At 41.4% G+C, this 11,414-nt stretch overlaps 1 protein-coding gene across 1 annotated transcript; it reads right to left on the reverse strand.

Annotated features, from left to right (window-relative positions):
• Positions 1–31: 31 nt before the first annotated feature.
• On the reverse strand, positions 32–10,595 carry CUNH11orf54 (chromosome unknown C11orf54 homolog). The gene is made up of 9 exons (XM_005417739.2): positions 10,575–10,595; positions 8,831–8,953; positions 6,694–6,792; positions 5,676–5,749; positions 5,011–5,112; positions 3,908–4,084; positions 3,039–3,188; positions 2,337–2,453; positions 32–304 (listed from the first exon to the last, which is right to left on the reverse strand). Exons 2-9 carry the CDS (start codon positions 8,886–8,888, stop codon positions 131–133), a joined length of 951 nt encoding a protein of 316 aa, XP_005417796.1. The 5' UTR covers positions 8,889–8,953; positions 10,575–10,595; the 3' UTR covers positions 32–130.
• Between the last annotated feature and the right edge of the window lie 819 nt (positions 10,596–11,414).

The raw sequence follows: 11,414 nt of genomic DNA on the forward strand, positions 1-11,414 counted from the left end.
TGCCCTTTGACACAATCAAGAAGGCGATCGCTAACTATTCTCATATTTATTCTTAAATCTGACAAGTGATAATTGAAAGCGTTACAAAAATCAGCATTTGTACTTGAGGAAGATGCAGTCGGCCCGGGGCTCAGTCTCTCCCCACGGGGTGCGTCTCCTGGGGCCGGTCGATGCGGAAGAGCAGCTCGGCGGGCTGGAAGTAGCCCAGGTACTGCACGCTGTCCGGGCTGGTGTCCTGGTGGTAGTGCCCTCCTTCCCCGTGGTGGCTGAAACAGTGCGTGTGCTCCACACGCAGATCGAAGCCCTGGCACCACACAGAGAGAGCCCCATCACCAAGGCGCTCATGGGAACAGCGTTTAGAAGTCACAGGACAGTCTATCCTAACACGCATTGCCACACATCTCCAAACGTTAAGCAGTGAGAACTTGCAAGTCGCTTGTGAAACCAGTAAGATAAAACAATTTAGAAACCCTGACAATCCCCAGCTTTTGGTGTTAATCTGACTGAGACATCCTTTTTAACCCTTTTTTCCCCCCACCTTTCTTTCCACTGGGATTAAATAATGCAGTCACATCAAGGAACCCCTACTGGAAATCAAACCCCTTTGCACTGAATTGCCACAGGCCCAGGTGATAAAGGGACTGTCTCCATTTCTGAGAGCCAGCTTAAATGAATACGGGAAGAAAAATGAATAAAATAGCAACTAACATCCTAAACCATGAGATCAACACCACCAGTTTTATGTATCTTAGAATGGGTTGCATTCAAAGGGACCTTCACAGATCATCTATTCTAACCACCCTGTCATGGGCTGGGACATCTTCCATTCAACCAGCTTGTTCAAAGCCCCATCTAACCTGGTCTTGAACACTTCCAGGGATGGGGCATCTAGATCTCTGGGCAACCTGTTCCAATGTCTCTCCACACTTAGCCTAAAAATTTTTTTCCACATGTCCAATCTAAATCTGTTTTGTTTCAATTTAAAATCCTTGCCTCTTCTTTTGCCACTACATGTCCCAGTAAAAAGTTTCTCTCCATCTTTCCTAAAAGCCTCCTTTAAGTACTGGAAGGCTGCAATAAGATCTTTCCAGAGCCTTTTCTTCTCCAGGCTGAACAATGTCAGCTCCCAGTCTCTCTTCAAAGGAAGAGGTACTCCAGCCCTTGGCTCATTTTCGTGGCCCTCCTTGGGCCCTGCTCTGACAGGTCCACTTCTTTCTTGGGACCCCAAAGCTACATGCAGCACTCCAGGTGGGGGTCTCATGAGGGAAAGAATCCCCTTGCTTGACCTGGCCACACCTAGTTTGAGATAGCCCAGGACATGATTAGTTTCCTGGGCTGCAAGGGGATACTGGTGAATAGTGCTATGGCATTGGAATGCCATGGTCTCCTGCTCTTCTTGTAGTGACACTCAAACATTTCCACAACCACAGGCCTAGCCAAGTGCTGTTGAGCTTGCAGTGGATGCAGACAGGAGAAATCCAGAGGCATCCAGCACACGAGTTGCATTGGTTCTGAATGGAGCAGCTGCCGATGGCTGCTTTCAAAGGATGCATCAGTGGGTTATGGGAAGATACAGTTTAGCTTTAGGCCAAGGGCTGCCACATAATGACACAATAAAACCACACCCTTCAGCATATTTAAGCCTACAGTATGTCCCACTTAACTCTGGAAAAAATGTTTTTATATTACTTATGACTGCATTGTTATTTATAAAATAGCCATTTTCATCTATGGTTTCCTGGTTACTTTTAAACAAATAGTTTTCCTAATTATGAACACCATAATGGTTTTTGAAACCAGATTGGTTTTTACCCTGAATTATTTGCTGTTGAACTTGGTGCTTGTGAAAGATGCCCGGTAACTTTCCAGCAGGAGGCTTTGCAGACTTTAATTTACATCAGCAACAGGACACATGCTTCATGTCTTTTGACACAGCATTAGCAGAGGGAGTTGTTGTGAAAATGAACTACATAAACAGGTGGCTGAACCACCTTCCATACTCTTGACATTTCTCCCAGTGTGGCCAGCAGTGAATGCAAACCATACTGTTGGGTTTGGGATGCAAACACTTGCACACACGCAACAGAACCATGAAGTTAATCCACTATGAACAACCACTGTGTTTCAGAACAGATTCTCCTATCCTAAATTCAAACAGTTCACAGAAATGAGAAGCTTCTCAATCATTGCCCCAGCTCTGGAAGAATGAAACACTATATATATATATATATACATATACACACTCCCATTCTTGAAAGGAAAATCACATCCAAGATCCAAGACAAAATTCATTACAGGTCTCAGTCTATACTTAAAAAGGAGAAAAAGAGACTCACCGGATCTCTGGAAACTATTACTGGCTGACAAATCAGTGGAGCCTTCATTTCAAAGAATTTGAGCCAGTTATTCACATCCTCATCAGTATTCAGGGGACAGGCAGAAAATTCTGGGGGCTAGAGCAAAAATAAAACCTTTTTAAGTAAAAGGAAGACACTTGCATCAGGATACTTTTTCTCTAGCAACTTTGCTTTTTCCCTCCGTACTATTCTGTTCATTTTCCTAAATGACTGAAAAAAGTTCACAGTGTCCATCACTCTGTTTCTTCCAGAAACAGAAGCGACTGGAATCTTACGTCTTTTGTTGCACAGGTAGTGGGAGAACTACTGAAGTGAGGATGCTCCTCCTCCTGGTACATTTTAGAAGCTCAGTTATTTTTTAAAAAGTTTAATGCTTCTTAGAAGTTTTTCATCTGAGTTGATGTATTTCATTTCAATTCATTTTACAATAGTTCTCCAGTTCTTTTGCTGCACACAGATATCAAAAGATGATGGCATTAATGCCAACTAAAACAGAATTACTAGTTTTGTAACACTGATTTTGTAATGTCAACTCCTGACTTCAATACCGTGCCCATCCTAATAATTTATGCATACATTTAAAAATATAAAACAAAGTGAAGGAACTAAGATGTTACACCCTGATTTATACTTCTGTTTTCAGGAGGACAAAGAAAGTTACATGCCTTGAGAACAACGTACCATAATGTGAATCTTTGCTTTCCCCTTCTGAATGATAAACGTCCCACCCATCCCAACTGGCTTTTCTCCATAGTGTTTCTCTAAAGTTTGTCTCAGACAGGTCACAAAGTTAAGCTCCCCAGTTCTTCCATTGGCTTTCACTTCAATGACCTGGAAGATAAAATCAGTTTGTTACTGCTGTCTCCTGCTGCAATAGTCTGAAAAGGTCTGTGAAAGCTGTACTGAAATTCTCCCAAGCTGATAACCCAAGATCACTTTTTGAAAAGATAAGCTTCCATGCAAGTGCTGCTGCATCTTTCCAGTTTGTGACTCTTTTTCTTAGTTCTGTTCAATGCTAGCTTTGCCTGTAAAGGGAGCTGGGCAGCAAGAGATTTACCTATATATGACACAGTGACTTGAGCAACTCCCTTCTGTCCACCAGCTGGCCTCCACTGTGTCAGAAAGAAACACTGGGTAACAGAGAAGGCTGTACAGTTTCCATGCAGCACTCGGGTTTTCAACTGTTCTGCCAGCACCTCTGTGCTAGCTGTGTCAGTAGAAGCTCTAGTGCAAAAAAATACCTAAGTGCCCACGTCTCATTTACACAAGTACATTGCACCATTACCTTAAGTCACTGCTAGTTTGGATTGGATTTGGATGAATGATTTATGATGGAAAAGTTTTTGTAAGCTAATACCTATCCCTCAAAAATTCAAATGCCTGTGTCTCCACTAATTCTTCCCCTCAATCACTGGCATCAGTTCCTTATTTTTGCATGTTTCTCTGGTGGGATTACTACTTTACTATTATCACAGAATGCTGATAGGAGAACCATGAGTTTCCAGTCAGTCACAAAGCACTGCAAAGTCACTTTAGATGGAAGTACATACCTTACCAGGTTGGCCCTCACTGGCATAAAGGTTGGCCAACAGTCCGAATTCACAATCAGTGTATTTACTGCTGTACTTCTCAAGCAGGCACCCTTTGTCTGCAGGATTTATCTGAGCAATGTAGCTCCCATTTACAGCAGGCTTTTTTTCACTCTTAGTTTGAACAATAGGGATAAACTGGGAAAAAGAACATATAAGAATAAGTCAATAAGAACATGTAAGAATCAGCCAAATGAACTGAACTTGGATAAATGTGATTTAAGCTTTGGACCATGATCCCAAGAAAAAATCCTCTTCATCACACAGCTCTGTCTCTCAGGACAAGGTCTGTACTGGTAAGAAAAATGCAGTAATATTGTAATGTAATTGAAAGGTCCAGAAAACATGTCTACTTTTTCTGAACAATTAAACTTAATGTTATATAAAGATGAATGCTTGTGTTAAAAAAAACAAAAGAAAGAAAAAAGATCTATAGTCTGCATGCAAGTATTGGAATTCTATGTAATACTCTCTTAGTGTACAGTAACAACCACTATTACAGTGGCCCAAATTTAATGCTGATATACTATCTCATCTGCCAATAAATCCATCAAAAGGAAACAGTAAGACCAAAGGTTTATGCCTGAAAAAATCTGTGATTAACCAAGGTCTCCATAGGCAATATTTTTTGTCTCCTACCCCTCCTGCAGTTCATAACTTTCTATGTGATATCTTTAAAATTCACAATGATGAAACAAAGTCATCCAAGAGGGCAAAAGACAGGGAGTATCTCAGTAAGTTTGAGAAGCATTTCTAAATCTTGGAATTAAAACCTCTGGTCAGGTCTTTGTCAATCAGTTTCAAAAACCATGTTTTTTGCATGCTTCAAGGTAATCACATGCTTCCTGAAGAATTACAAGTTAAAAATTAATCTTTATTATCTCAGGAGTATGCGCCTCAGTGGATCACCCTCATCTCAATTCCTTCTAATGTGATTATGTGTTTGTGGTGTGAAAGTGTTTATTAAATACATTGTTGTAAATGGGGAATACCCAGCATGATACTGCTCTACTGTTATGATACTTCCATGAATTCATTGAGAACCATCATTCTTACATACTGACCTCAGCATTTATTCCAAGAACTTTGGATGAAGCAGCTCCAGCTCCGAGAATGAAAGCTCCAGGCAGCTCTATGTCCTTTGCAACTCTATTTAGATCATACACCTGCAAAAGAAAAGCAATACTTCCATCCCTGGAAGTGTCCAAAGCTAGGCTGGATGGGGCCCTGAGCAACCTGACCTAGTGGGTGGCATCCTTGCTCACCGCAGGAGGGGTTGAAACTAGACTATCTCTAAGGTCTCTTCCAACCCAAACCATTCTATGATTTTGGTGTGGTGCTCTGATCTGCAATTGTCAGTCTGTTCGCTGTAGTCCTGGAGGCATTTAATTCACAACACCCACCCTCATTAAAATTTTGATAGGTTGAACATGGCTTCTGAACACAATGTTTGGTAATAACAAATTTGGTAGATGTCCATTTGTTTGCTAAAAGATAGATTCTACCTGTATATTCCCTGCTTATTTTATTCCAAGACTGAATTATTATTCTGATTAGATTTTGTGACATACAACACACATCAGAACCAGTCTCATTAAACAATGAAAAGTGTATTTCACAAGTGTAGAATCCTAGTATCTAGATCCTAGTATCTCTTAGTCCTTAGTTTTGTTTATTGCTTTTCTTTTGACAAATGTATTAAACCCCACAGCTACAAGGAAAAACTCACTTTTTCTTTCTGTACAACAGGTATGAGGTAAGGAACACCTCCCACATCTGCTATCCTAGGCTTTCCACAGATTCCTGGAAAAATACAGCCAGTTAGCTTGGTAAAATCTTTTTTTCCCAATAATCTTCAATAAGCATGCATTCTAACCCACCAAAGACCTGCTTCCTCAAACTTCTCAAACCTTTGAGAACAGTATTTCCCTAGCATGCTTAGATAAAGTGTTGAACTATCAAGAAGTCCAAGCCCTAAGATTATTTACAGTAGGATTTAATGCTACACAACATGTTGTAAAATAACATTCTCTAAGCACAGAAAAAAATTTGCCAGAGTAGACAACACCTTCCATTTGCCAGCTCTCCAGTAATGCCCTTACCACACAGTAGAGAATTCTGCTGGGACTCCACTTGCAAAATTTTAGCAAACCTGAAAGCTATCTCAGGACAATTCATCCCACTTATTTGGATATGTATTTTAAGAAGGGATGAATAACCTCCTGGAGGTGTTTCTTTCACACTGATGCCAGAGGGAACTCACAGGAGTAGCACAGATGACATGTCTGTCTTCCAGACAGCTAGTGTCAAACAAGATGAATCCCATTCAGAATAAGACAGGTTCACTTCACTGACATACATGAATGTCAGCAATTTAAAAATTAATGGAAGTACAACTCCTTAGCTTCAGATAGTGATTGGCATCATTCTAAAAAAATTCTCCATCTGAAAGATAACAACTTAAATTCAAAACCTTTTCAGTACACTAAATAAAGCTTATGAAATAAGTAGGTATGCAATGATAGGTTAAGAAAAGAAAAATATGACAAGTACTTAGTAGTGACTTGTCCTTGTTCCTACATCAACTAGGAAGCAAATCCAGAAATAAAATGTAGCTCTCCTCTCATGCATATGCTTTACCTGAAAAACATTTTAAGCTCTCTCAACATCTTTAAAGGATCAAAACTAAGCAGGATCGTGCCAAAAAACTGGAGAAGTCTTAGTGAAAGACAGGAATGCTAGGTCACCTTTAGCAGGAAAGTTGAAGGGTTCCTTAGTCAGATCAGGACAGTCTACAACAGAGACTTGAGCATCAGCAAAGTTTTCTTTAAGCCCTTTCTGCAAAACTGTAATAAAGAATAATGGCAAAATTATTGACAATGGAAAATTACCAAGAGTCTGACAAGTTTCTAACAACAATAAATGTATCTGTTTGGGCTTTATTTCTGCAAGATACATTATTTATGCTTACCCTTAGTAACTCCATTGATTTAAATGTTCTCAGGCACTTGTTACATTACTCTGAGCTTCAGAGAGGTGCAGAAGTTTGTGCAGATAATTGTTTGCCACATTAATTAAATAAAGAATTTAAAAATAATTTTCATTGAAATACACTGACTGACTGCCCCAAGGAGCACTAGGAGCAGCACAGTGTGAAGTAACATGGGTAAACTTCAATCTCATTCAGCAGTGGGTTTGCTTCCAAGAGCAGACAATTACGATCGCAGTCAAATATGATGCAAGAGCAAAGGAGGAAACAAGATGTAGCTGAAGCAACAATCAGTTCTTTACATACATTAACCAGACAGGTTGCAATAGCTTGATTATAATCTCAAACCATCTCTGCTGTCTGGAAATTTCTACCACCATGGGATACTGCCTATCATGTTTATGCTCTTGTGGAGATTTTCTGGCAAGTGTCACTGTCACAGCAAGACAGATAATGAATGGTGTTAGTGATAATGAACCAAATCTAAAATTTTTGGTTTGCTTCATATCAATGTTTTTTTAGGCTCAGAACTTGCAAAGTCACTTAATCAACAGGGAGGATTAGCTGAGTGCATTGTTTGGAAACAGCTTCAAAACCTTTAGTGTGGGATTGTCTTCACATACACTGCTTCAAATACTATGTTGAAAGGTTCAGATTCTTTCATGCCTGGGGGTCTGCTTTGACAGGTGTCTCAAACTAAAGAACAGCACATCCAGTCTGTAAATCAGGTGGTTCCTTATTTACAAAGACTTTCCTGAGCCTTTGTTTCCTCCAGTTAGGGTTTCAGCCGTACCTTACTTCTTAAGATCAGATTTACCAAGCTCTTGACCAGAAGTAGTAGCTAGTACTTGGTACATTTCTAAATGTACTTGGTACATTTCTAAATACATCTCAGTACCTTCTGGCACATGGACAAGGAAGGTAAAAGGGCACTCCTCAAATTATACCCAAAATCTGAACAGCAACACAATTCCCAGCTTACAGGAGATCCTCAGGACAGATGGGGGAAAAAAGGAAAATTCTGTTTTGTGTTGAAATTTTTCTGATACTCTTTCAAGCTGTTCTCTTGCAAGTACATGTGTTCTATGCAGCAGCCCTGTCCTACTGCCCCCATCTGACTGGGTGAGAAAAGCAATGGGAACCACCCAGGGCACGGCAGGGACCACACATTCTCAATGCATGGAAATGTCACACTGACACAGATTTGGGAAAGTGGCAGACTGAACTTGAGGATCAATCCAAAAGACAAAAAAAACTTCAGTATATCTGCTGCAGGGGAGAGACTGCCAGAAGGAATATCTTCCTACTAGGGCAAGAAAAGAAGTTCATGAGCAACTGGGCTGAACCCAGAAGTCCCTTCCAACCTTAACCATTCTGTTATTCCCAGCACATCTTGCAAAGGCTTTAGAAAGAAGTAAACTACAGAAGATGTTTCCTGCAGCCCTGTTCGAAGGCAATCACCAAAGGAAGAGCCAACTGGGTTCAAGCAAGAGGATCTGCCATGCTACACTGCATCTTGTCAGTTATGTTTTGAGCAGTCTTGAAAAAGAAAGAAATACTGGAGGGTAGAGGAGGACAGATGATTCTGTATTTTTAAAGAAATTTGGTGTGTAGTGGTCAAACTTTCACAACCTGCACACAAATCTGCATATTCAGCAGTTTTAAAGGAATTGAGAGCCCATCTGTGTGTTTAAATATCTTGGGGGCTTGGGGAGGAATCATTGTTTGCTCTAAGAAAATCCCATATAGAGAAATAGTGCTGGTCTTCACCTCTCAGTGTGCTAAAAGCAGGAATTCTGCATATACTAGCTGTAGAAGGACTTCGGTATGAGCTTTAAGATAAGTTTGAAGGATACATTACAAGTTTGTATAAAGTCACATGTTGCATTACTTACCCCCAGCAAGCTCCTCCAGACTTGGGACATGAAAAGCAAACCTTTCAACTTTGGCCATTTCCTGATGGGTGCTGGTTTCTTCAGGCAACAAGTTACAGTACAGCACACTGCAGAGTGACTGGTCTGCCAACAAAGATAATAGCTTAACAATTTAAACATGCTCCTTTCCACACATTAATTATTTTTCAATTTCATTCTAGAATACATAGAAAAAATAGAATTGTAGTTCTGGCATCACAGGAGAGACTGACAGCTTCAATAATAATGTTGAATTTCTTATGCATTTTGGGAGAAGATGTGTCTGTCAGCCCTATAGCTGGCTCAGAGCATTACACATATTAGTCCTCAAGCTGACAGCTGGATGTAGGGAAAACATATCCTACACTGAATGCAGATGAAGTGATCAGGAGATTTGAATGTCTTTGTAAGCCTGGAGTCACAAGAAAGTTTTGAAAGGAACCTGAGCTTTTCTGAGCATATCAGCTGCCTCCTAAGGTTTCCCCAAATGTAATGTTTACTTTTCCAGCATTGGCAATGGTGGACTTTCAACCCGAGCTGCAACATGGTCTCAAATTAATTTCTGGGCATGTGTTTCTCCTTCCAGAGAGGAACAGGCTATCAGCAAAATAAAAATCAACTTCAGCAAGTTCTGCAGTATCAGGCTTTGTACCCATACAAAAAGTATGTTAAAAAAAAAAAAGTATGTACTGTAACAAAAAGTTTTGAACATGAGTGTAAGAGCCCCTTCAGAAATGAAGTGTACTTCAGTCAGCCATGCAACAGCAAAGCCAGCTAGAAGGGCAAGGCACTAGGTCAGGGCAGAAACAACTGATTGTGCACTACCTAAAAATCAGCTGCAGCAATCATTAACTCCTTAGGTACATACTTGCTACACACAGCAATAAAAAATAAAATGTGTCCCATTTACCCAGATCTCAGGTGGAAGAAGGAAAAAGGCAAAATCCTAACTACATTCCTAGACCTGACTGAGTCTTTGTTAGGAAGGACTATGGTGTAAGACAGCTGCTTATGTACAGTTCTAGCTTCGGTTTTTAAAAAAAATCCTAACTTTTATGACTGTCAAATGTAACTGGCCTTACACCATTAGCCTCTTGAGTCTGCATAAAGGGAAAAAAAAAACCAAACCAGCAGAAAAAGAAGTTAGAAGAGTGGGGAGATCATAGCAGTCACTTAACAGAAATCTTTCAGCTCAGTGCTCAGCCACCCCAAATTACTGCTGTAGCAAGCAGTAGAGAGGGAAGAAAGACTGCAACCTGTGTATAATAATTCTCATCTTAGTTGATCTGTTTCCACAGTTGGTTTCATCCCTCCTCTGGCTCTGGAGGAGAAAGTAGCAGGCTGGATTTGGTGCCTCTGGTAGAAGCCTCATGTCAGGTGAAATGAATCATACCACAAGACTTCTAGTGTGCACCAAGAAAGGGAGTAATTAGCCACAGGCAGAAAGTGAGAACATGGCTTTGGGAGCATTGTTTTAGATGATCCTCATCCCCTCAAGAGCCTTTTGCCACATCCAGGAGGAAGCTGTGCCAGCACTCAACACATTGCTTGTCCTGAAACAGTCTGAGAAGACAAGCTAGAACTGCTGTTGTGCAAAAGGCAGAGACAAGACTTGTACAGTATTCAAATAAGTTAGCTCCCCACAATCAAGAAAGGAGAGAAAGACCGTGGAAAAATTTGATGTACCATAATAAACCCAATCGGATTGGTAGACAGTAGTTCTTACCAGGAAAGACACAAAAGAGTAGATCTGTGGCCCACCACTGCAAATATTCACAGGGGAGTGAATTGTGTGGTGTGGGACAGAGAAAACCTGAGACAACAGCACAGACTTAAGATCCATCACGGAGGGGTGCAGTGACACTGAATTGCTACAGAAGAATTTCAAAGAAAGAACACAAACGCTAAAGGGATGATAAAATTATTATAGATGTGGAATGGTGCAACTAGAATGGAGGCAACAAGTATGTGAAGACTTTGAAGTGGGAAGAAAACATCAGAGAGAGTAGCCAGGTGCCAGTAGAAGGCAGATGAAATGTGAAACATTAGATTAATCATGTGTGTGGGATGTCTGTTATCAAAACCTGGATTGAAATTATCTTGGAGAGTTACAGCCAAAGACCAGAGGTTATAGGCAGGCTAGACACCAGCTGGGGAAGGGGGTGGTGGGGGAAGAAATATCCGTGGAAAAAATTGAAGAAGGCAGCTGTGAGAGAGAAATTTAGCGATGACACCGAGAAGAGCAGGACATCCACAGATGCAGAAGCCGTATTTTTCGCCCGGGGCGGTGCGAGGAGATCCCGTACGGGGCAGAGGAAGGCTGCGGGGCAGCAGAAGCAACCGAGCGGCTGGGATCTGGGGAAGGGACGGGTCACGGCAGGGTAAATAACAGGCGAGGCTGGGCTCCGTGGGACAGGGAGCATCCCGGCAGGCAGAGGCAGCGGAGAGTACGGGAGCGAGGGAGCGCCGAAGGCGGCGGCACGCTTGGCATAGCTGCAGGGAGAAGGCAGGGGCTGTTCAGGCTAGAGCTGCCAGCTCGGGGGAGCCGGGGGGAGGAAAAGCAGCA

The sequence above is a fragment of the Geospiza fortis genome, unplaced genomic scaffold (assembly GCF_000277835.1).
Source record: "Geospiza fortis unplaced genomic scaffold, GeoFor_1.0 scaffold16, whole genome shotgun sequence".
Classification (NCBI taxonomy): Eukaryota; Metazoa; Chordata; class Aves; order Passeriformes; family Thraupidae; genus Geospiza; species Geospiza fortis.